Below are 27,358 nucleotides of genomic sequence, written 5' to 3'. Positions count from 1 at the left end.
TCCATGGCTGCCGAGATAACCTACGGCTCCCGTCGGTGGATGTATGATGTCTTTCTGAGTTTTTGCGGTCAGGACACACGCCTGAACTTCACCGATCACCTCTTTCAAGAGTTGGTACGGGATGGGATTCACACCTTTAGAGACGACGAAGAGCTAAACAGAGGAGAGGATATCAAATCAGAACTGATGGCAGCCATCGAGGTTTCTAGGATTGCAATTATCGTCTTCTCTGAGAATTATGCTTCTTCCACCTGGTGCCTTGATGAGCTGGTGAGGATCATCCAGTGCAATAAAGATGGCAGAATGGAAAAGATTCTGCCTGTTTTCTACAAGTTGGATCCATCGGATGTGAGGAAGCAGAGTAAACGTTATGCAGATGCATTTACGAAACACGAAGAGCGTTTCAAGGATGAAATGGGGAAGGTGGAGACATGGAGGGCTGCTCTTACTGAAGCTGCGAATTTGTCTGGGTGGGATCAAGAAAAGATTGCAAATGGGTAAGTGGATCTTATTACTCAAATCCTTTCACTTCTTCTGTTTAGTACTTTCTTAATTATTTGGCTAGAATATTACTATATTAGTTGATGAGTTCTATCTTATACCATGGGATTTGTACTGTTTTGGATACGCCGAGTCAGCCCTCAGTGTAGATGAAAACTCCCATCCACAGTAAGCATCACGGTCTGTAGTGTTAAATAAAAATTCTTTCAATGGAGAATGTTATTTAATTATCTAGAATAATAGAGGTTTCAATTTGTTACCTAAAGTTTCACAAATGCAAAATCTCCACCTGAAAGTAGTCCTTTCGTAGTCTTTCCACGCACCATGCACAATTTTATGTTCTCACTCGATCAAGCCAACTCCTACACGCACTAGGGTTCTCAAAACCCAAGCAATCTCCAAGATCAAATACTAAGAGAGGGGAAGGAAGAGAGGACGATTTCTAGGAGGGGAGGTGCTCACAGTTTTCCAAGGATGTGAGAGTTATCTAGGATGGGGCTCCTCGATCTGTAGCGCGACATGCCATGTAGTGCACATCCGACGGCCTGCAGCGCACGGGCAAGCAGCCAGACACCCCACCTGTGTGTTGGGCTGCATACGGAGCATGCATGACCGTCGGATGGTGCGCTACACACCATGTCGCACTACAGAGGACCCAAATCCGTGCTGTCTATGAATTTTGGCAATCTTAATTATGAATATATGTGATTTGCCCTCTCACTCCCAAATTGGTAGTACATATGGGCAAGGGATATTGAGTTTCCTATTAGGACTCAATCACCAACCCATCCAATCTTTCCCACCGCTATTGCTAAAGGAATCCAATATTGACCCAACATCTCTCATTTTCTAACATATTAGTATTCTTTAGTAAGAATTCATTATAGTGGTAGCCTTCTTGGTTTTGTAACTAAAGTTTTATTGTACTTTTTTTTTTTTTTTAATTTCTTTGTTTGTATCAAAATTGTCAGGCATGAGGCTGAGCTTACAAAGAAAATTGTTGAACAAGTGTTGAGAATAGTGAACAGGACACGCTTGCATGTTGCGGAACATCCAATTGGGTTAGATTCCCACATTGATCGCTTACATGGTTTGCTAAATGATGGCAGATTGGATGTTGTTCGCATCATAGGGATATATGGCCCAGGTGGAATAGGTAAGACAACTATAGCGAAGGCCGTTTTTAACGCTATGTTTGAAAATTTTGATGGTTGCAGCTTTCTTAAGAATGTTACAGAGGTTTCAAGACAATATGAGGGTTTAGTGCGTTTACAAAAGCAACTTCTCTCTAATGTCTTGAAGAGGAAAGACATAGACATAGAGGATGAGGACCAAGGAATCAGTATTATCAGAGCCCGTTTTTGCCGTAAAAGAGTTCTTATTGTTCTTGACGACATGAAGGAAATGGAACAATTCTATAAATTGGTTGGAAAGTGTGATTCGTTTGATTCAGGAAGTCGAATCATCATAACAACTAGAGATAAACACTTTCTTCAAAAGTTGAATGTGGATGAAAAATATAAATATAGAGTCAATACAATGGATCGAAAAGAATCCCTTCAACTTTTCAGTTGCCATGCCTTTAATGGACAAAACCATCCATTAAAAGGCTTTGAGAAGCTCTCAAATAAAGTAGTACATTATGCAGGAGGTTTTCCATTAGCTCTTGAGGTTTTGGGTTGTCATCTATGCAAAAGAAGAAAAGTTGAGTGGAAAAATGAATTGATGAAATTAAAAAAGATACCCAATGGCAAGATTCAAAAAATACTTCAAATAAGTTTTGATGCATTAGATGCCGACAACAAAGCCATATTCCTTGATTTATCATGCTTTTTCGTTGGCAGGGACAAAAATTTTATTTTTAGGATTCTAGATGCTTGTGTTCTAGATGGAGAAGCTGGAATTAAACGTGGGTTAGCTGGAATTAAACTTCTTAGAGAGAGGTCTCTGGTAACAGTTGATGAAAATAACAGACTACACATGCATGATTTGATTCGAGAAATGGGAAGAGAAATTGTTCGCAAAGAATCTCCTAGGAAGCCTGGAGAACGTAGTAGAGTGTGGAACAGCGATGAAGCCATTGATGTAATGAGAAACCTCACTGTAAGTACTAGTAACACAAATTAATCTCTTATCACAATATATGATATGATTATTAATAAATAAATATGAAAATTGTTGTCACTCTTAATGTTGTTCCATTTCTTTGCTAATTTTTTTTTTTCCTTTTATCAGGGAACTGGTGCAGTTGAAGGCCTTCGATTAGACTTGTCTCTTAACAGCGTGGAAGAGTTTGGCTTGTTGACCACTGAAGGGTTTTATCTAATGCCGAATCTAAGATTACTTGATGTTAATCCAACAACATTCCAAGTTATTGATTTAAGATTAAGCAACACTATCCAATGGGAACACTCTCTTCAGGAGCGGGTTTTTTTATTCAAAAAATTAGTTTGGGTTAGATGGGGAAATTTTCCGTTCGATTATATACCAAATAATTTTTATCTGGGGAACCTTGTTATTCTTGAGATGCAAGTTAGCAGACTCAGAGAAGTTTGGCAGGGAACCAAGGTACGCCACAACTTTTTCGAGTTTTCCTATATTTGTTTGAGTTTTATTATATGTATTTTGTGGAAACTAATTTTTATTCCCCTTTCTTTCAGTATCTCACAAAATTGAAGGAACTTGATCTTGGTTATTCTTCCTACCTAACCCATACGCCAGACTTCTCAGGGCTCCTGAATCTTGAGAAACTGATTCTTCGTTGTTGTGAGAGTCTGGTTGAAGTCCATGAAACTATTCACTGTCTGAAGAAACTTGTAAAATTGGATCTATACTATTGCAACAGTCTCAAAAATCTTCCAAGCGGTATTAGTAAATTGGCATCGCTTGAAATACTTGATGTTTGTTATTGCCCAAAATTTGAAAAATTTCCAGAGGAAATCGGGGAATTGAATATTTTAACCATGCTTAATGTGGATATGCGGTTTGGGGTTAATTTTAATAGACCGGCCATAAGAGAACTACATGGTTTGTTCTCCTTAAAATACTTATATTTGGCAGGCTGCAAATTGACAGATGATGATATACCTGATGATTTTTGGATGTTAAACTCTTTGAAGTCATTGGATCTATCCTCCAACAACTTTAGGAGCCTTCCATCTGGTATTGGCCTGCTGTCAGAACTTGAAGAACTGGTCATGTGGAACTGCAGGAGTCTTGAATCGCTCCCAATGCTTCCATCAAGTTTGCGTTCTCTTCAGGTACGGAATTGCAGCGAGTTGAAAAGGTTATCAAATCTATCAAATTTGAAGCACCTAACGCTGCTAAATCTTCAAGGGTGTGAAAAGATAAATGAAATTGAGGGCTCAGAAGCTTTGAAGTCTGCAACAACTATAAACTTATTTCAGCGCACCAATTTGAAAAGTTCTTCAAGGGAGACAATCTTCCAGGTACGTCCACTCACTCACTCACTCACACTCTCCCCCCCCCCCCTTTCCCTAGTCCCCACATCTCAAGGTCTCAAGAATGGGAATTGAATTGGCTAAATTGGATCTGAATTGGCCTAAGTCAGTCTTGATTTCAGCCTAGCCAGAGCGGCTTGTTAGAATTACCATGGGTTTCATCAAAACCTCAATCCCAGGTCTCTGTATGAATAACTAGAATACAGTGAAACAAATAAATAAACTTGAGGGAGGTGTGTATTTTTCAACACGTGTGCTGATGAAGAATAAATTAGAATACCCCTTTGTGTGTTGATGAAGAACACGAAAAACAATGCGAGTCCACGTAGAAACTTGGACAACCGTGATGGGGAATCTTCTACAGTTTCTTAGACTCTCGTCCACCTCTCTTTCTTGTGGAGAAAAGAGAAAAAAGAAAACAGAATAGTGATTGTCAGGACCCTTCATCATTAATATTTATAATACTCCTCAACCCTAACCCACTCCACAATGGGTCAGGCCTGTCCGGTCCATCTCAATAAAATAAGTAGCAAGCGACGTCAACCGTTGTATTTCTTGATTCCCATCAATGATCGACCCGATAAATATTAATCAAGTCCACACATCGCCGTTGGAAAAATATCTAACACAGCTAATTGTCATCCCAATACTAGGGAAGGTTAGAGCAGAATCTGGTTGATTTCAATAGAATCTTTACAGATTCCAATCAAGACTGTTTCAGATTCTGATCGTGTTTTTTGGTTTTTTTTTAAAAAAAATTTGTTATTTCTATAAATAACATGATTTCATTCGTTCCATGGACAGGATATATTTTACAAAAACTTTGGAGATGATGGTAACATCTATGACATTCTTCTTTCTGGGAATGACATTCCAGAGTGGTTTCGCTTTAAAAGTGAGTCATCATCAGATTTGTCAGATTCATTATCTTGTCGGGTTACTTCTCAACTTCATAACATGGAGATGCAGCAACAAGGGTTGATTATATGCATCGCTTTTTCGGCCGCCGGAGGATATGGAATAGAAGTAGTAGTTTTTAATGAATCAAAGAATGATACATGGAGGCACAAAATAGGAGTACTTTACCAAGAAGAAATGACTACTTGGGCGATCAAGATACCGAACTGTGTTTGGAAATCTATTGCTGAATATGGGGATACTATCAAAATTTCAGCCAAGGGATGCCTTGTGAACAAAATTGGGGTCCATTTCTTCCATCCGTCACACAGCATGAGAGTTTATCGGAGGAGGAAAATTCCCAAGCATCACTAAACATTTAATATTTTGGATTCCTTTTCCGTCCCTTGGAAGATATTTGCTGGATCGATCAGGTGATCATCCACTTCCGTCTTAAATGTCTTCCCAAATCATGTAATTGGTTTCTATTGACTGATTTGCTTTCTGATATATTGCACTTTATTTTTCTGGATATTTGTGAATGAAGGTTAAGTAACTTAATTAATGGTGGAGCATTGATTTTCAGAAAAGGGGGAAAAAAATCTCGAGAATAGATCATCTGCACGTACCAACAGGTGAACGTACATATGAGAGTCAATCACATTTTAATTTTATTTTCATAAATACCCCTCCTCCCTTTGTAAATGACAAAAATAAGACAAATGGTTGACTCTCACATGTACATTCACCTATTGATACGTGCAGAGGAACCGAACTCAAAAATCTCTAATGCTACCATTGGACAAGAGATTGCTCCGGTTATAACTCTATGCAGAGTTGCTCTTCTTGGAACACTTGTAAATAATCTTCTATTAGTTTTTGGTTATGAAGTTTTTTGCCACTTTTTTTTTGCTCCATCTTTATATTACCCCTAAAATCTAATCGTCTCTAAAAAGACTATTAAGTAGATAATGAAAATTAATCTTTGTGGCTTAGTACTGTAAACCGTAATAAGGTGTCTCAGCCAGACTCTGCTAGTCTCAGTATGTGTAGATTCGAGTTTAACCGGAATCAGCTCCTATGGTTTCTAATTCGAGACTTAAAACCTTGAATCGAAATAAATACTCTTGAGCCACCATGGTCGGTTAAGCTTGTTAATTATTCTGAAATGAAAATTTAGAATTATTTAGAGATTATAGAAATTTATATTAAGAATTCCCTCAAAAAGAAATTATCCAAAAGACTGGATGGTGGATCACCTTTACCCTTTGATACGTAATTCTTAGGTTGCCCCACATTTACTATTCCAGATATTTATAGAGAAAGTGTTATCCTTAGATGTACCTTTAATAAGGAGCATCCCATGATAATGCAGGATAATACCAACCATTAAACGACGAGGCTGGCCCACTACTATATTCGGGTGTAGGCCCTACATGTGTCCCCCACTTTGTGATTGCATTGATCCTTAGTATAAAAAGGGCGTACCCAATGCAAGAGGCTACCGTTACTAAGGGGTTTGGGAAGGGTCATGGTGTACTTAGCCTTACCCTTGCTATCATAGAGAGGCTGTTTCTATACTTAAACCCTTGACCACTTGATCACAATGAAGCAACCTTTACCGTTGCACTAAGGCCTGCCCTTAATCCCATAGCGGACGTACGCATTGTTTTTGTCTTTTTGGATGGGATACACACGCTAAAGAAATCCAACCTGTGCAATAAAATATTAAAATGAAATTGCAAAAAGATTAGGGGGAAGTTTTCATACACGGCTGTGTAAGCATGCACGATCGTGTCCTCTCTCACAAAGAGTTGGAAAAGTCATAAACCTCCACCCATTAATTAATGCCTTGAAACTCCCAGCCTCTCACATACACGGCTTACACAGCCGTGTATGAAAACATTCCCCAAAAGATTATATTTCGATTCAACATTGGGAAGTCTACCTTTTGCCTCTCGCCAATTAATTCCTCTCAATGGGAAATGTGATTGTTTTGCTCTCTATTGGGGTTGAGCATAATTAAACATATTACTGTTGATGATGTTATACAACAACAATTCAATCTTTTCCTCAACTAAATGGGGTAAGCTACATGGATCTTTGCCCTCCAATCAACTCTCTTTGAGGTCATACTTGATACAAGGGTTAAATTATGCTTATCTTTCCTCACCATTTCTCCTAGGGTTATTTTAGGTCTGTCTCTGTGTCATAGTATCAAAATAAGTATTCTCCATGAGACCAAACAAACATCTTGTTCCTAACAAAATTTGATTATTCAAACTCAAATAGTGTCCCTGAATGAAAACGTGGGTTATTTTTTTTCAGTTCTTCAATAGACTCGTTAAGGTTCTCCGTTCTTATATGTAGTGCATTCTCAATCAACTGAAATCTACTCAAGAAGCATTATCCAATTTAGAGGGAGAAGGGTTTCAATTCAATCTGTCCTTGCATCTATTCCACCTTATTTAATGTCATGTTTTACTTTTTCCCTCAAGAGTGTGGGTTGAGTGGGCGCAGAGGGTTTGGTTTTTTTTTTTTTTTTTGGGGGTCTATTTTACTCAAGGGCCCACATGCCAACTACAAGCTAAGAGGGAAGGCTAAGACAAGCCCACAATCTACAACTAAGGGGGGGAGGGAGGGGAGAGAAGGGTGCCTTTTTGGCACAATATGCAATCCAAGAGAGTCGATCCCTTGACCTCCTGGGGGCATGCACTCAACTTGCAATGCCTCCAACCAAGTGAGCTAGTAGTTGTTTGCAAGTTTGGTTGACTTACATGATTGTTAGTTGTTCAGAACTGAAGGAGAAGGTGGGGGCTTCCTGTTAGAAAAAGAAACTTGGTGGGTGAATATTGAATATTCAACCCAATATTTGATTCCTCTAACAATGCATATCTTTCCTATTAGAGAAAGATTGGATGGGTAGATAATTGAGTCACAATTAGTAACTCAATATATCACACCCATGTGAGTTAATATTTTTGGGGATTTTGTGAGACAAATATATAATATTTGGGGAATTGCAAAATCATAAGAGACACACACAAGAACCCAAACGTGGAGCTCTCTCCCCTCCTCCAAAAATCCATTTTCTCTTTCCCTTCTTCTCTTGGTGTTTGATCCTAGAAGAAATCAAGGTGTGTGTTCCTTGGTGGTATGGAGGAGATATAAAGCTTGACCATGTGGGAACGCAAAGCTTGCGTGGTGCGTGGAGCGATGAGAAAAGACTATCATCGATTGGAGGTCTTGCACTTATGAGGCTTAGGTAATAATCGATCCCTGCTTCGTTCTTTATTCATCGATATTGTGATCTTATTTTGCTTCCGTTGCTATCGCACTTGCGATGCCATCGGTGGTATCAGAGCCTCTTTATCGATGGGGTTGTTTTCAATTTTATTTGTTCATTATTATGTGATGTTCATAAAAATTTTATTCCACTTTGTTTATTAAAAAAAAAAAAAAATTTTGGAGTGAGATGCATGCGCACATAGGGGCCGCAGGCTTGCTGCCTGCGTGCGCCCCTAGCCACATGCACCCCACCCCTTGCCGTGCCCATACCCCTTTGCCTGTGTGCACCTGGCCGCCTACGGCATGGGCGCAGGGCTGCCAGTTGCATGCGTGCGTGGGCAGCCTTGCTGCATGTGGTGTTGCCTTATGTTTGTGCACTGATTTTCTTGATTTTTCCTTTTATTTTGCTATACTTTGTGTGGCAGTTTTTAATAATAAAAAAAAAAAATCTGTTTTGCTTTAAGAAAGGGAATTGCATTGGAGAAGTTGGGTGGAGAGATTCTTCCCTTTACCCACCTTTCCCAATTGGCATAATGGCTTATTATAATTTTATGCTTGTTAATTTTATTTTAAGCCTGTATGTGATGGTTTTGTGGGAACATGTGTCATGACCATTATGGCATAAGTTGTCATGGAAATGACTATGTGATGTACATAATCATAGTGACATTGGATTGTCATGGTAATGGTCATGTAATACACATAACTATTATGACATAAGTTATCATGGTAATGGTTGCATGATGGATGCATTGGATGCACATGATCATAATGACTTGGATTATCATGGAATGATGTTTTATGTGTTTTTGGGCAATTTTCACATTAATATTGAAATATTATTTTTGAGCATCATATATGTAATGATGACCATGGTTATGGGATTTAAAAATTACATGCATTAGATGTATATGTGTGCTAGGCTTGGCATAGATGTGATTTATATGTAATTTTTTTTTTTATCCTCTAGGCAGTCCAATTTTGTTGGACTGGTTTCCTATTATGTAATTTTATTTGAAATAGGTTGTAATAATTTTTGAATTAGTTTGAAAATTATTCATTGTAACCACTTAGAGACCATCGAGGATCTTGGTCCGTGGATCATGGATCGTGGATCGTGGATCTTGCCGATTCGTTGGAGAGAAGATTGAGGTTGGACTTGCTCACTTGGAGTGTCCAAATTTATTACAGTTTTGAAATTTTCCTGTAATAGTTAGTTGCATATGCATTATCATACTTTAATTGCCATGTGTGGGAGTAACATATGAGGCTATGATTGCTCTCATCCATCTTTCAATCAAAGTGAATTTGTCATGCTTATGAACTCACATTGATTAAAGATGCTATCTCATAACCATTGGTGTGTATATGTTTATAGTTTTCCTTGGATGGATGTGCTATTTTGTTTATACATTGGATGTATGTTTGTGGTTTATATGCATTCCTGTTTTTCCCTCATTTTTAATACAAGTGTGATGTGGGAAACCCTGGTTGGTGGGATTCTCATGGCCTCCCTTAGTTGGTGAATGTAGAAATTTCATTGATCCACCCTTGTAGATGCCGATAGGATAATATTTGAGTGAATTGGTGAAATTGTCTGCATTCATCTCACATCTGATAGATAGAGAATGTGGTCAGTGGTATGTGCACTATGATAATAGGCATTAACCCACAAACACCATAGCTCCTTCGAAATTAAGGGTAAACACTTGACTTAAGTGTGTGTCAGCCGATAGGAATGGGCATGACACTCAGGTGGCCAAATACATTGGAAGTCTAAGTGACGGACAGAATAGTCCACCCAACCAAGATGCGAATGATGAACTCCGGTAGGCTAATTCAGGAGCATGAGGGTTGGTCGTTTTCAATTCATGCCCTACAAGCTAGAGGGAAGCTTGGGGTGTGATTGACCATTAATTGTTATTACCCCAGTTTTTTCAATGATTGCAGATCATACTAATTAGTAATTTTTGTACATCATGTAGATTTTAAAAATGTCAACCCAAATGAACTATGCCGCCCTTATCAAAGACCATGTTTTGACCGACCCTAATTATGTTGACTGGAGGAGGAACATCAAGTTACTCTTGTCTGTAGAAGGTCTAATGTCTGTCCTAGATGCAGATGATCTTGAATTCCCTAATGAGGAGAACCCTGATTCTAAGCCTTCCTATGAGTTGTTTCGACAGAAAAACTCTAAGGTAAAACTCCTCGTGTTGAGTTCTCTGGAGAAGACCATCGCTGATTCGGTCAAGGATCTGTACTTAACTAAGGACATGATGGAGGAGTTAAAGGAGATGTATGGAAGAGAAGAACGACATGCCCATCATCAACTGGTGACACTCCTCCATGGCATGAAGATGGCTCAAGGTACTCCGATTATTGACCATGTCATGAAAATGAGGAACTTATTCCTAGATCTGGAGAACCTTGGGACATCCTTCAAGTTGAATTATAAGACGGATGTCATCTTCTACTCTATGCCTCAGGAGATCTATGGATCGTTTATTATCAATTACAACATTAATAAATTTTTTGTAGAACTCCCTGAGCTGGGCAACATGTTGCAAGAAGTGGAAGCTGCATCCAAGAAGCAAAAAGTGGAGGTCTTGACTACAGAGGACAAGTCTTCTTCCTCAAAGCTCAAGGGCAAGAAAAAGAAGAAGAACGTTGACAAGGGCAAAAACCCTAAGGTTGGCAATAAGGGAATTCAGAAGAACAAGAGCAAGGAGATTTGTTTCTATTATAAGAAGGACAAACATTGGAAGAAGGAATGCCGTGCTTTCCTGGCTGCTCAGAAAAAGAAGCAAGAGAAACAGGAAGAAGGTATTTCTGAAACCTTGGTCCTTTATGAGTCTAATTTTTCAGAGGAACCTACTAACACATGGTTGGTGGACTCGGGGTCTACTGCCCATATTTGGGGGTTCAAGCTGACAAGAAGACTGAGTAAGGATGAAGTTCGGTTGCAAACGGGTACGAGTGCTGAGACCGTTGGAGATTTTACATTATTTTTCAGTAGTAGTATTTTAATTTTGAGAGATTGTTTTTATGTTCCTCAGTTTCGGAGGAACATTGTTTCTGTTAGTAGGCTTGTTAAGGATGGTTATACTTTCCTTTTTGATAATAAATTAACTATTCGGTTGAATAATTCTTTTATTGCTTCTAGCCTACTGGATAACCGATTATATCTCTTAAAACCGGTACTAGATGTGAATGAGATTTCCAATAATTCTTTAAAAAGAAAATCAGCCCAAGATAATTCAACATATCTTTGGCACTTGAGGTTAGGTCATATTGGAGTAGAAAGGATAAATAGGTTGGTGAAGGATGGGCCTTTGGAATCATTGAAGGTAGAACCTTACCCAACCTGTGAGTCGTGTCTACAAGGAAAAATGACCAAGAAACCCTTCTCTAACAAGGGAAGAAGAGCCGAAGCTGTGTTAGAATTGATACACTCAGATGTATGTGGACCCATTAACGTTCAGGCGAGGTAGGGTTACGAATACTTCGTGACCTTCACTGATGACTACTCTCGTTATGGTTATATTTACTTGATACACCGCAAGTCGAAAGCCTTTGATAAATTCAAGGAATTAAGAGCGGAGGTTGAAAAACAGTTGGGTAATTGCATCAAGTGCCTTCGATCTGATCGAGGAGAAGAGTACTTATTAGATGAGTTCAGGGGCAATTTGAAAGAAGCTAGGATCTTAACCCAGTTGACTGCCCCAGGAACACCTCAACAGAACAGAGTTTCAGAAAGGAGGAACCGAACCTTGTTGGACATGGTTCGGTCCATGTTGAGTTATTCGGAATTGCCATTGAGTTTTTGGGGTTTCGCACTGGAAACTGCCATCTATATTCTGAACAGGGTACCAACAAAGTCTGTGACCAAAACACCTTTTGAGTTGTGGTATCGGCGTAAGCCAAGTCTTCAACATCTCAAGGTGTGGGGTTGCATAGCGCATGTAAGGAAACAACAGACAGATAAGTTGGAATCCCGAACAGATAGATGCTATTTCTTGGGATACCCTAAGACTACGATAGGCTACTACTTCTATGACCCTGTTAATCAGAAAGTCATAGTTAGTAAGTATGCGACATTTCTTGAGGATGACATGATCTCACCAAGATCAGATCTAGTGGTCATTAAAGAAATAACTGATGATCAAGTACCCTCTGCGTCGACAGAGGTTCCAGTTGACGTACCCACAGTTGAGCAACAGCCTCAAGATCCTAGGAGGAGTGGGAGGTCTATCAGACCACCAACTCGTTTGAACCTTCTCACTGAGGAGGATCAAAAGGTGGAAGAATTTCACATGGTGTCTGATTGTTCAGACACAGATCCTTATACTTATGCCAAGGCTCTTAAGGACGTTGACTCGGTGAAATGACAGGAAGCTATGCGCAGTGAAATAGATTCCATGGATTCTAACCATGTCTGGACTCTTGAAGATCTATCAGAAGGGGCAAAACCCATAGGCTATAAATGGATCTACAAGAGGAAGAGAGGTGTGGATGGAAAGGTGGAACGTTTCAAGGCAAGACTGGTGGCGAAGGGATACACTCAGAAAGAGGGTGTTGACTATGATGAAACCTTCCCACCTGTAGCGATGATTAAATCCATTTGGATTCTATTGTCGATTGCTGCATACCATGACTATGAAATCTGGAAGATGGATGTACAAACCGCTTTCCTTAACGGTTATCTTGATGAGGTCATATATATGAATCAACCAGAGGGTCTCGTCTCCCCAGGGGAGGAAAATAAGGTATGCAGGTTATTGAGGTCCATTTATGGACTGAAACAAGCTTCCAGATCATGGAACATCCATTTTGATCAAACTATCAAGGATTTTGAGTTTGAACAAAACATTGATGAGCCATGTGTGTATAAGAAAATCTGTGGGGGTGCCGTCTGTTTCCTTGTCCTATATGTGGATGATATATTGCTCATTGGGAATGATATGGAGCTACTTTCATCTGTAAAGATGTGGTTATCCAAAACATTCTCAATGAAAGATCTGGTGAAGCCAGCTACATCCTAGGAATTAAGCTTGTGAGAGATCGCAAGAAGAGGATGCTGGGATTGTCATAATCCACCTACATTGACAAAGTGCTTGAGAGGTTCAACATGCAGGATTCAAAGAGAGGTAATGTGCCTCTCAGACATGGAATCAGTTTATCCAAGTCACAATGTCTTCAAATTCCTAAGAAAATTGAGGCTATAAAAAGAGTTCCTTATGCTTCGGCAGTAGGAAGTCTGATGTATGTCATGTTGTGTACCAGGCCATATATTTGTCATGCTGTAGGGATTGTGAGTCGATATCAATCCAATCCAGGACAGGAACACTGGATAGCTGTCAAGGGGATCCTCAAGTACCTCAGGAGGACTAAACATTACTTCCTCGTATATGGTTGAGATCAGTTGTCAGTAGTTGGATATACAGATTTGGATTTTCAAACTGACAAGGATGACAGAAAGTCTACCTCTAGGATGGTTTTTGTGATTGGTCGGGGTGCAGTGATTTGGAGGAGTGTCAAACAGTAGTCAACAACTGATTCCACAATAGAAGCTAAGTACTTGGCAGCTAGTGAAGTAGCCAAGGAAGGTGTCTGGCTCAAGAAATTCTTGACAGACCTAGGGATGGTCCCTGAGCTAGTGGAGCGACCCATACAACTGTTATGTGACAACATGGGAGCTATAGCAGAAGCGAAGAAACCAAGAGCTCATCAGAGGAACAAGCATGTGGAGCGAAAATATCCCTTGATCCGTGAGATTATTCAGCGTGGTGACATAGCCATAGCTAAGGTTGACACTGTAGATAACCTATCTGAACCCATGACTAAGGCATTGCCTCCTAGTATTTTTGAAAAATATGTTGGGAATATAGGGGTGAAGTCCATGGGTGGCTGGCACTGATGTACAAAACTCATTCTGTTTGAATTAATAAACTTTGTTTTTTATTAGAATGATCAGTTGTTGAGCTCAGTTATAGTCCTTAGGTATTCATACCTAAAACTGTTCACCACTGGGGATGGGACTGGACATCCCATCCGGCATGGTGGTCACATTGTGTGTGTTTAGGGAGGATCTTTCCCAAGACACAAATGTGAGTGTACATTTGGTGTGTATATTGGACTGGATCACTTGAGAATTTCACATGTGGTGTACTGTCAGTTATAAAGAAAATGAGATTCTCTTAAGTAGTTCACGATTGGTCCCTTGACCTGAGGGGTCCTTATCGACGCATTCATATGTTGAGAGTTTTGGTGTACCAACGGTTGATGTCTCTCTTTGACTATATATCGATGCACTGGATTCTCAATGTCTGACTGTATTCGAAAGAGATGCCCAACATAAAACCCACAGCCCATACGTTGGGAATATGTTGAGGAGAGTATTCTATATGGGATTGGACCCAAATCCGGATCCGGTAGCATCTTCAAAATGTTTTTGAAATGTTTTTAGTTATATATATATATATATATATATATATATATATATATATATATATATATATATATATATATATAAAACATTATCTATTTTCTTGAACATTTTGCTTGAAATGTTTTCTCTCGGTCTAATCAAGGTAATTGAATCTCTCGATCGGTGTATCGGTTCATTGAGGATTGACAATCTCGAACACATGCCTTATATTGAACCATGCAACATTGTTTTGTGGGGGACTAATGCGTGTTTTAACTGCTTACCTTGGGTGTAGGTTATTATATCTGCTTAGCATCTTCGATGTTATATTTCTTAGAAGCTAAGTGGCATCCCATTGCGATCCTACCCCTTTCCTTTCAGTTTCATTCATCTATGCTATAACGGTTGATCGTGATTTCCTTTTCATGATCCTCTCTTAAGATTGGATCTTATAGTAGGATAGAGGAGATTGTTAGAAAAGAAAACTTGGTGGGTGAATATTGAATATTTAACCCAATATTTGATTCCTCTAGCAATGCATATCTTTCCTATTAGAGAAAGATTGGATGGGTAAATAATTGAGTCACAATTAGTAACTCAATATATCACACCCATGTGAGCTAATATTTTTGGGGATTTTGTGAGACAAATATATAATATTTAGGGAATTGTAAAATCACAAGAGACACACACAAGAACCCAAACGTGGAGCTCTCTCCCCTCTTCCAAAAATCCGTTTTCTCCTTCCCTTCTTCTCTTGGTGTTTGATCCTAGAAGAAATCAAGGTGTGTGTTTCTTGGTGGTGTGGAGGAGATATAAAGCTTAACCATGTGGGAACGCAAAGCTTGCGTGGTGCGTGGAACGATCGAGAAAAGGCTATCATCGATTGAAGGTCTTGCACTTGTGAGGCTTAGGTAATAATCGATCCCTGCTTTGTTCTTTATTTTGAATGACTTCTCCATCTATATTGTGATCCTATTTATGCTTCCGTTGCGATCGCACTTGTGATGCCATCACTTTCGGGAGAGGCTGCATGAAGAAGAAGACGATCACCGATTAATTAAATACCATTAAAAATAAATGACAAAATTGAGGAGGTTAAATAAAAAAATTAGAAAATTGAGGTTGCCATGAATCTCTGTTAAAACAGCGCAATCAGATTTTTCTTTTTTGGTCCGGTGTGGAAGTAAAATAAATCGGGAATGGTGACTGAAATTTGTTACTAACTCATGCCATTATTTATTGAAGAATCAATTGAAATGAAAGTAGGACATCAATTTAAAGCTGTAGCTTGGATTGATAACGAGAGAAAGGAAAAAAAAAAACATGTTTTAACAGAGATTTCTAGAGGTATAACAAGGGGTTGCAGCAGTGATTGCAGCAAAAGAGCGGTAAAGATAGGGGTATAGCAGAGGAGTTGCAACAGTGAACATAGCGGGGCATAACGGTGCCTTTGTGGGGATTCGACGAGGGGAGGTATTGCTATTAGGGATATAAACGGATTGGATTCAGCTCGAATAGTGCAATATCTGCATCTGCATCCAATCAGCTTTTGGACGGATATCGACTTTTCATTTACACCCTAATTGATATGGTGGCAGGTAAAACGAGGCAATGGGGAGATGCAGAGGGCTGTGTCGCCGGAGATGTTCCCAAATAAAAGATGGAGTCTCAGGATGGGTCCACTTATTATATTTAAAAAATAAAAAATTAACAATCACGGATTAAACCGAAAGAAAGAGTTGCCTATTTTGATGGACACGTGGCATTTAAGGAGCGTATAAGGGGAGAATGCTTTGCTCCTCGTACGAGGAGCTGAGCTGGACTTAATACGAACTTGTCCATTTTCAAGATTTTCAATTTTTTTTCATTTTTTATGAAAGGAAAATCCATTGAGTAAAGCCTCTAGGCCGGGCATGGTTGAGGTATCGGTACGTATTGATTTTACAAGTAACCGATGTTATATTGATATTGTATCGATGACAAAAAAACAAATTTTAAAAGAGAATCTTAGATAAATTTGTCTGCTACGATCAACCCATATCAATATCGTATCAATTTTGACCAATATCCGTTTTGATACGGTGCACTAAAACCGTGCTCTAGGGAGAAGAGTACAAGTAGCATCGAATAAAAATAACAACAAAAAGAAAGAAGGCCTCACATGGGGTCCTACTTCCTAGGACTTTCACATGGGTATCGTTTTTTGATAATAACTTTCACATTGGTCAAGTGCGTAGTGCACTTGGTAGCTAGTGGTGCGTAAAGGCCCATTGCTATCAGGAGGTCTTGAGTTCAAATCTCCTGGTTCACATCCTACATCCACCCCCCTACCTATCAAAAAAAAAAAAAAACTTTCACATTGGTATTCTACCAAAAAAACCTTTCACATTGGTATGTACATATGTCCCTTTGTTTTCTATGAGTGACAGTCACAGATATATCTGTTTCTACGAAGAAACAGAGATTACTTTGTTGTTTAATCATTGATTACCGGGAGAATAAGGTATTTATTTCAATTATCAAACATTCTTCAATTATAATTGTTTATTATCATTATGTTGATTAGAAGTTCTAATCTCACAAAACGTGTTTTTAAATTTAACCAAAAAAAAAAATTCCCATTCACTGTGGGATAGGAAAGGGTGGGACAAGGTATTGAGAGGGTATTTTGGAATATATAAAAATTAAGGATGTCAATTCAATACGGTATAGAAGTCAAATATCCCTTACCGATATCGTACCGACTCAGTATAGTTTCGATATATGGTTTTTATTTGGTATGGTACCGGTATTCGGTATTCAATATTCGATATAATCCCATTCACTGTGGGATAGGAAAGGGTGGGAAAAGGTATTGAGAGGGTATTTTGGAACATATAAAAATTAAGGATGTCAATTCAATACGGTACAGAAGTCAAATATCCCTTATCGATATCGTACCAACTCAGTATAGTTTCGATATATGGTTTTTATTTGGTACGGTACTGGTATTTGGTATTCAGTATTTGATATGTTATGTTTTATGTATAAATTAATAAAATTATTATATATAATATGAAATATATTATATATAATATGTTATATTGTATATATAAGTTATTATATATATGAAATACATATATTATATTTTTTTTTCAAATACTGGTATTTGGTAATTCGGTATTGTCCATTTTCAAGACTTTCACCTTTTTTACTTTTTTATGAAAGAAAAATGTATTGAGTAAAGCTTCTAGGGCATGGTTGAGGTATAGGCATGTACTGATTTCGCAAGTGACTGATATCGTAACGGTGACATAATACAAACAAGGAATAAAATGATTAAATAAAAACCAATTTTTAAAAGAAAATCAGAAACAAATTTATCTAATATAATATATTATATGAACTCCTTACCAATACAGTATCGATTTCCGAATTGACCAATACCCGTGCGCTAAAACCGTGCTCTAAGGAGAAGATCGAGTACAAGTAAGCATCAAATAAAAATAGCAACAAAAAGAAAAGAAGGGCCCCTTTCTTTCACTCACATGGGTTCCTAACTCCTAAGACTTTCACATGGGTCGTATCTGACCAATTTCTACGCCAAACATGGAGTTCAAAGCTCTAATATCTCTCCCTCGTGGTAGTAGAAAATCATTGTTCACCTATTCGTCGTACCCTTTGTCCATGGCTGCCGAGATAACCCACGGCTCCCGTCGGTGGACGTATGATGTCTTCTTAAGCTTTTGTGGTCAGGATACTCGCATCCATTTCATCGATTACCTCTTTAATTGGTTGGACCGGGATGGGATTCGCACTTTTAGAGACGACAAAGAGCTAAACAGAGGAGAGAATATCTCTTCAGAACTAATGGAAGCCATCCAAGGTTCTAGGATTGCCATTATCGTTTTTTCTCAGAATTATGCTTCTTCCACCTGGTTCCTTACTGAGCTCGTCAAGATCATCAAATGCAAAAAAAGATGGCCGATTAGAAAAGCTTCTACCTGTTTTCTTCAAGGTGGATCCATCGGACATCAGCGTAACACTTATGAGAAGGCATTTTAAGGAACACGAAGAGCGTTTCAAGAATGAGATGGAAAAGGTGGAGACGTGGAGGTCTGCTCTCAAAGAAGCTGCGGATTTGTCAGGGTGGGATCAAGAAAAGATTGCAAATGGGTAAGTGGATCTTATTAATCAAATCCTTTAACTTCTTCTTGTGTTTAGTACATATGTACTTTCTTATTTGGCTAGACCATAAATACTCCTCCGGTCGGCCCAAGTCCTCCGCTACCAGAACAGGTCTTAGAAAAAGTTCTATTTGAATCACCATCAAAAAATATCGGGGTGGATCATTCTTCTAAATGAGTCCAAGAATTTGAGACATAGATAACAATATTAGTTGAGTTCAATGTCTACAACATGGGATTTTGACCGTTTTGAATCCTCCACCCCATCTACTGTAACCATCATGGTATTACTATGTAGAGTTAAAACCAATTAAAATCCCTTACTTTTTACCAATATTAATAAAACCTTAACTAATCAGTCTTTATGGTGGCAGATGCCTTGTTCTTGATTTTGTAACTAAAGATCCCTCTTTGTATCAAATGGTCAGGGGGGAAAAAAAAAAAAATAAAAAAAAAAATTTTATTAATAATTTAATATATAAAGTAGAAAAATTTTAATAAATAAAAAAAAAAAAAATTTGATTTAATATTTAATGTGGGGGGTTTTTTTTTTTTTGGGGGGGGGTGGGGGTTTTTTTTCATAATGGGTGTTTATCGTCGTTGGGGGGATAAGGAAAAAAAAATTAACGGAAGGTTTTTTTAAAAATAAAAAAAAAAATAAGTTGGGGGGTTTTTTTTTTGGTTGTTAAAAAGAATTCTGTTGTATTATTATTTTATAGAAGCACTTTTGGGTCAAAGCACTTGTTTCAAAAAAGCACTTTTTCAAGTGTGTGTCAAAGTTTCAAAATTGTGTTTTGTTTCATTCCCTCCTTTTTTTGTTTCCCTCCTCTATTTTGTTTGAAATTGGTTGTACTCTCTTGTGTGCAAGAGGCTAGAATTGAGCTCAAGAATAGTCCCACATTGGTTGTGGGAGAGTTACTTGAGGGGTATATATATAGGATTGTTTCCTTAAGGTGTGAGCCTTTTGGAGAGGAAGACACCCTACTCTCTAGTGTGTGGGGGGTCCTTGGGGTGCTTTTGAATCGCACACAAGGCCGAGGAGCCGAGCCGGGCCGTGGCCGTGGGCCGAGGCCGGGTCGGGGTGGGTGTGGGTGTGGACAAAACCTTATAGGAGTTTTAATGTTTTGTTTAAAACTCGATTTGGTTCATCCATACGGTTGAACCACACTTGTCTATTCGTATATGAATAGTTACACCCCTCCCTCAGACGTGGAGGTATACATACGGTCACACCTCTCATGAAAGGGTACACCCCACGTATATCACCTGTATTCATACGGATGTATCCCTTCATGAAAGGGTACACCCCGTTCATACGATATCACCTTCGTACCGATTCATACTGATGTATCCCTTCATGAAAGGGTACTCCAAAGATATATATATACACCATGTCATGCCTGCTTTTGATATAGAAAACAGAGACGTATTGTCCCCGCCACACCGCTCCAGAGACAGACATCGTATTTTTGTTTAAGTATTAAGAGGGTCGTATAGCCGTTTGATATCCCTCGGTACTCGTATTAGGTTCTCGCAACCTATACGCTTAGGAGTTGTATTTATCTTGGAGGGTAAGGTGCAAGGTCAACCCCGCTGCGTAAGAGGGGGCATCTAAATCCTTAAGGAAAGTATCTTTCGATACGACTCAACTCGATTGTCCGTGCTTCTTTCTTTCTCGGTTCGCTTCACTCGCAATCGTGTGCAATAATGTATTTCTCTATTTATGTATATCTGCTTTGTCTTACAAGATATGCCTAACATAACAATCTTAAGGATTTAGATCTTATTTGGCTTATTTTCTCGTGTAAGACTATGGTCGGAATAATACCGTGGATACTATCGCTCGGGGACCTTCCACCTATCGCGCGCCGCCCAAAATATCGCCGCTACCATACAACCGAGTATGGAGAAACCGAGAATAGTCTCGTAGTTTGATAAGATAGCACAGCTCACCGCAGAATTTTAAACGGTGGAAGCAGATGATGCTATTTGCATTAACGCAAATAGGGGTGGCGTTTGCATTGATCGATCCCAAGCCTCCTGGATAGTGAGGATATTGATCTCGATATGAAGAGGCTTGCTTGGATCAAGGCGATTTTCAATGCAAGAACAGATTCTCAATGCTCTATCGAATGAATTGTATAATGTTTACAATTCCTTTGATCATGCCTACATGATTTGGAATGCTTTGGTCAACAAATATACTCGAAGATGTCGCTTAAAGAAGTATGTGGTGTCAAATTTTCTCAACTTCCGATGATCAAGGTGAAACCATCTCTTCTCAAGTAGACAGATTCCAGGTTATGGTTGGGAATTTGGCTAAAGAGAACATGATTTTACCAGATCTGTTTGTCACGAGTTCTTTAATTGATAAACTACCTGACTCTTGGAAGGATTTCAAAACTACAATGAAACACAAGAGGAAGGACTGGTCTTTTGATCAGGTGGTAGTTCGCATCAAAATAGAGGAACGGAACCGCATTAAAGACAAAGGTGAAAAGCCCATTGGATACATTCGATCCAATGCCCATCTGGTGGAAACAGAGAAGAAACCAAATCTTAAGAGGAAAGGCAATCCTGTTCAGAAAAATTCAAACTCAAAGAGGAAGAAAGGAAATTGCTTCATGTGCGGCAAGCCGGGTCACTTCAAGAAAGACTGCAGAACAAGAAGAAGGTTTTGCCGTATAAGGCAAAAGTCAATCTTGTCAAGAGGAAGTCTTTGCACGATGATAATCAAGTATTTTTGGTTGAAAACCAAATGATCGATAATAGACACAAAGCTACGAGGCACATCTGTGGGGACCGAAACTCTTTTTGAGTTATTCTATTTTTGATGATAAGGTCTATATGGGCAACTCTCAGTCAACCAAGGTTATCGGCAAAGGAAAAATTACTTTGAAGCTCTCTTCAGGAAAGACACTTGTTTTGGACAATGTGCTGCATGTGCCGGAAATAAGACGTAATCTTATTTCAGGGCCGCTTCTCAACAAGGCAGGAATGAAGTTACTTTTTGAGTCTGACAAACTTGTAGTTCTGAAAAATGATGTATTTGTGGGCAAGGGGTATCTTAGCGATGGTTTATTTGTACTAAGTGTTTCGGAGATAATAAAAGAAAAGCCTAGTGCTTCTTCTGCTTACTTTATTGATTATTATGATTTATGGCATGGTAGATTAGGTCACTGCAATGCATCTTATATTTCTTATATGCATAAGAAAGGCTTAATAGACAATCATATTAAGCAACCATTGACAAAGTGCCCTACATGTGTGGAGGCAAAATTCACTAAAAGACCACATAGGTCAATGGAACGACAAAGTGGCCTTCTTGATTTGGTGCATAGTGATCTTTGTGACTATAAGTCACTTGAATCTAGAGGAGGTAAAAAATATGTTGTTACATTCATAGATGACCACTCTAGATTTACCATGGTTTACCTTCTTAAGTCCAAGGATGAAGCAAGTAATGCTTTTATATCCTATAAGGCAGAGGTGGAAAATCAATTAGGGAGGAAAGTGAAAAGGCTTAGAACTGATAGAGGTACTGAATACTCTAATCTTTCTCAGTTTTGTGAGGACCATGGTATTATTCATGAGACCACCGCCCCTTATCAACCTGAGTCTAATGGGGTGGCAGAAAGGAAGAATCGAACATTGAAGGAAATGATGAATTCAATGCTCATAAGCTCAGGGTTACCCCTGGACATGTGGGGGGATGCCATGTTATCGGCATGTTATATTTTAAATAGAGTTCCGCACAAGAAAACCGGTTTGTTACCCTTTGAATTATGGTATGGAAGAAAACCTACCATAAAGCATTTAAGGGTATGGGGTTGTCTAGCCAAAGTGGCTATACCAGTAACCAAAGAAAAGGAAACTAGGACCAAAGACATGTGATTGTGTTTTTGTTGGATATGCAGCTCACAAGATCGATATCGATTTATGGTTATTAAAACCATAGATGATGTGTTTGACGAAAATGATATCATTGAGTCAAGGGATGCAGAATTCTTTGAGAATGTATTTCCTCTTAAGTCTAACCTATTAGAAAGGAAGGTTGATAGTAGTGTATCATCTTTTGGCCAAGAAGTGTCAAAGAATATTGAACCTATATCTAGTGATTCAAGTCAATTACGGAAGAGTAAAAGGCAAAAGAAAGCTACCTTTTCGGATGGTGATTGGGTTGTCTATCTTTTAGACAATGATCCTTTATCATATAAAGAAGCGGTGACATCTTTAGATGCCGTGTTTTGGAAAGAGGCCATCAAAAGTGAACTAGATTCCATTTTAGCCAATCACACATGGATATTAGTTGACTTACCTAAAGGTTCCAAAGTGTTGGACACTAAGTGGATATTTCGAAAGAAATTGAAACCAGATGGATCACTAGATAAGTTTAAAGCCCGGTTAGTAGTAAAAGGCTTTAGACAAAAGAAGAATATAGATTACTTTGACACATTTGCTCCAAAGAGCAAGAATAACTACTATACGAGTAATGATGGTCAGTTGATCTATGTATAATTTGGTTATACACCAAATGGACGTGAAAACAGCATTTCTAAATGGCGACTTGGTAGAAGAAATATACATTAAGCAACCTGAAGGTTATGTTGTGCCTGGACAAGAACACAAGGTATGTAAGTTGGTTAGATCACTTTATGGACTCAAACAAGCTCCAAAACAGTGGCATGAAAAACTTGATTCGGTACTTGTGTCGAATGGTTTTCTCATAAATGATGCTGATAGGTGCTTGTATAGTAAGTTCAATAAAGGCAAAGGTGTGTTCATCGTACTTTATGTAGATGACATGTTGATAATGGGAACGAGTTTAGACATTGTAAAGCAAACTAAAGGTTTCTTAATGTCTAAGTTTGAAACAAAGGACATGGGGGAGGCTGATGTAATTCTTGGAATTAAGATCATCAGAAAAAGAAAAAGAGATTATATTATCCCAATCCCATTATGTTGAAACCATACTAAAGAAGTATGGTTATAATGATTTATCATCGGTTAAAACACCTTTGGACATTAATTGTTTTTTACAAAAGAATTTGGGGAACTCGTCTCCCAAAAGAAATACTCACAAATCATTGGTTCAACATATCTAATGAACTCGCACTGCACGTATATCGCTTTAGCAGCTTGGGAAATTGAGTCAATACACTCATAATCCAAGTATAGAGCATTGGCATGCTATGACAAGATTATTGCGATATTTAAAGGGAACGATAGCCTATGGCCTTCACTACAAGGAAGACCAGCCTGTTAGAGGGCTATTGTGATGCTAATTGGATTTCGTATACCAAGGAAACATTAGCAACTAGTGGATATGTTTTCACACTAGGCGGTGGAGCGATTTCGTGGAAATCGGTAAAGCAATCCTGTGGTACAGGATCCACCATGGAAGCTGAGTTTATAGCTTTGGAAAAGGCGGAACTGCAGCAGTGGCTCGTAACTTTGATGGCGTATATTCCATTGTGGCAAAACCATTGCCTTCGATATCACTTCATTGTGATAATCAAGCGGCAATAGCTAAAGCTAAGAATAAAATGTACAATGGAAAGAAGCGCCACATCCGCCTAAGACATAATTTTGTACTAAAAGATATTAATGAAGGAACAATAGCTATTGATTTTGTGAAATCAAAGCAACTTAGCGATGTTTTCACAAAACCGTTGCCTACAAAAATAATTCATGATTCATCTAAGGGAATGAGCTTAAGGCCTGTGACATAGGTCATGTGATGGACACCCAACCTATGTGAAGAGGTAAATTCCTGAATTAGGTTCAAAGGGTACAAACGAAGTCACTGGATGACCTGTCTAGTACTACTACATTTTTTGCTCATTCTAGGTAGATAGGAAAAGTAGTACCACCACAAAGGAAGGAGGATGAGTCTTATAGACTCTTAATCTAGTCGGATCTCATGTAAAGTGGGGGTGTGTTAACTGGTGCACACTATGGACTCGACCTAAATAGATGTAGGAGGTGAGGCCGTCTACCGATGAGAATTTTATAGGCGAATTCTCTAAACATCTATGAGACCAGGATAGGGACAAGGCCGCTTAAAAATGTCCATCTTTATAAAAGGGATATCACAAACGGTCGACTAGTAGGATGTGGTCAGTGAACTAGTCGGCTACACCGATGAGGAAAGGTTCAAGAAGTCTCGACTTCACCGTACTGTGGGCGTAGTTCATCGACCTAGTGTAGGTTCAAGTCCTCAAGACACCCGCAACGATGTGTCCTACTATGTCTAATATACTTATCACTCGATATGTATCACTATTTTGAAACTTGTGGGGAATTGTTGTATTATTATTTTATAGAAGCACTTTTGGGTCAAAGCACTTGTTTCAAAAAGCACTTTTTCAAGTGTGTGTCAAAGTTTCAAAATTGTGTTTTGTTTCATTCCCTCCTTTTTTGTTTCCCTCCTCTATTTTGTTTGAAATTGGTTGTACTCTCTTGTGTGCAAGAGGCTAGAATTGAGCTCAAGAATAGTCCCACATTGGTTGTGGGAGAGTTACTTGAGGGGTATATATATAGGATTGTTTCCTTAAGGTGTGAGCCTTTTGGAGAGGAAGACACCCTACTCTCTAGTGTGTGGGGGGGGTCCTTGGGGTGCTTTTGAATCGCGCGCGCGCCGAGCCGGGCCGGGCCGGGCCGGGCCGTGGCCGAGGCCGAGGTCGGGGTCGGGGTGTGGGTGTGGACAAAACCTTATAGGAGTTTTAATGTTTTGTTCAAAACTCGATTTGGTTCATCCATACGGTTGAACCACACTTGTCTATTCGTATATGAATAGTTACACCCCCTCCCACACCTCTCATGAAAGGGTACACCCCTGTACGTATATCACCTGTATTCATACGGATGTATCCCTTCATGAAAGGGTACACCCCTGTACGTATATCACCTGTATTCATACGGATGTATCCCTTCATGAAAGGGTACACCCCTGTACGTATATCACCTGTATTCATACGGATGTATCCCTTCATGAAAGGGTACTCCAGTATTATATATATACACCATGTCATGCCTGTTTTTGATATAGAAAACAGAGACGTATTGTCCCTGCCACAGTCCGTTCCAGAGACAGATACTGTATTTTTGTTTAAGTATTAAGAGGGTCGTATAGCCGTTTGATATCCCTGGTACTCGTATTAGGTTCTGCAACCTATACGTTTAGGAGTTGTATTTATCTTGGAGGGTAAGGTGCAAGGTCAACCCCGTTGCAGAAGAGGGGGCATCTAAATCCTTAAGGAAAGTATCTTTCAGATACGACTCAACTCGGTTGTCCGTGCTTCTTTCTTTCTGGTTCGTTTCACTCTGCAACTGGTGTGCAATAACAGGTATTTCTCTATTTATGTATATCTGCTTTGTCTTACAGTATATGCCTAACATAACAGATTCAAGCCAATCGAAGGATTTAGCTCTCTTACAAACACAGCTTCTCTATGATGTCTTGAAGAGAAAAACCATAAGCATAAGCAATGAAGACCAAGGAATCATGCTTATCAATGACCTTCTACCTCGTAAAAGAGTTCTTATTGTTCTTGATGATGTTGAAAAAATGGAACAATTCTATAAATTGGTTGGAGGGCTTGATTCATTTTGTCTAGGAAGTCGAATCATCCTAACAACTAGAGATGAAGGTTTGCTAAATAAGCTGGATGTGGATGAAAAATATAAATATAAAGTTGAGACGATGAATCAAAATGTATCCCTTCAACTTTTCTGTTCCTATGCTTTTCGACAAAATCATCCATTAGAAGGCTTTGAGAAGCTCTCAGATGATGTAGTACATTATGTAGGGGGGCTTCCGTTGGCTCTTGAGATTTTGGTTTCTCTTCTATACAAAAAAAGTAAAGTTGGGTGGGTAAGTGTATTAAAGAAATTAAGAATGACGCCAAACGTTGATATTTTAAAAATACTTGTAATAAGCTATGATGCATTAGATAGATTCGAGCATAACATTTTCCTTGATATATCATGCTTTTTAATTGGAGAAGACAAAAATTTTGCAATTGCAGTTCTAGATGGTTATGGTTTGGATGGAGAAGCTGAAGCTGGAATTGAACTTCTCATAGAGAGGTCTCTGGTAACAATTGATAAATATGACATAATACGTATGCATAATCTAATTGAAGACATGGGAAGAGAAATTGTTCGCAGAGGGTCTCCTAATAATCTTGGACAACGTAGTAGATTGTGGGATACTGGCGATGCCATTGAAGTATTGAGAGATCTCAGTGTAAGTACTAGTAACACAAATTAATCTCTTATCATAAAATGTTGATTATGAGCTGATATATTATATGAAAATTGTTCTCACTCTTAATATTGTTCCTTTTCTTATTAATTTTTCTCTTTTGTTAGGGAACTGATGCAGTTGAAGGCCTTCGATTAAACTTGTCTCAATACAATGTGGAAGAGTCCGGCCCGTTGACCACTAAAGGATTTTCAAAAATGCCTAATTTAAGAGTTCTCTTAGGTGGTGGGTCAAGAACCCAAATCAATTCAAATGTATCTCATGAACAACACTCTCTTCAGATGCAGGAGGGGGATTTTTGGTTTAAAAAACTTAGATAGGATTTGTTACGTTGTTTCATAAA

General features: G+C 38.8%; 1 protein-coding gene across 1 annotated transcript; it reads left to right on the top strand.

Annotated features, from left to right (window-relative positions):
* LOC122639243 (disease resistance protein RUN1-like) lies at positions 1-27,335 on the top strand. The gene is made up of 3 exons (XM_043832064.1): positions 1-497; positions 1,473-2,604; positions 27,123-27,335. The coding sequence occupies exons 1-3, from the start codon at positions 4-6 to the stop codon at positions 27,333-27,335; spliced, it is 1,839 nt and encodes a 612-aa protein (XP_043687999.1). The 5' UTR covers positions 1-3.
* Positions 27,336-27,358: the final 23 nt, after the last annotated feature.

This window comes from Telopea speciosissima, chromosome 9 (genome assembly GCF_018873765.1).
Source record: "Telopea speciosissima isolate NSW1024214 ecotype Mountain lineage chromosome 9, Tspe_v1, whole genome shotgun sequence".
Taxonomy (NCBI): domain Eukaryota; kingdom Viridiplantae; phylum Streptophyta; class Magnoliopsida; order Proteales; family Proteaceae; genus Telopea; species Telopea speciosissima.
Note: the sequence above shows the minus strand (reverse complement) of the source record. Positions and strands in the feature narration are given on the sequence as shown.

Coding starts and splice junctions, on each gene's coding strand:
- LOC122639243 (XM_043832064.1), top strand. CDS start 4: ATGGCTGCCGAGATAACCTACGGCTCCCGTCGGTGGATGTATGATGTC. Junction 498..1,472: donor CAAGAAAAGATTGCAAATGG/GTAAGTGGATCT, acceptor CAAAATTGTCAG/GCATGAGGCTGAGCTTACAA. Junction 2,605..27,122: donor ATGTAATGAGAAACCTCACT/GTAAGTACTAGT, acceptor CTCTTTTGTTAG/GGAACTGATGCAGTTGAAGG.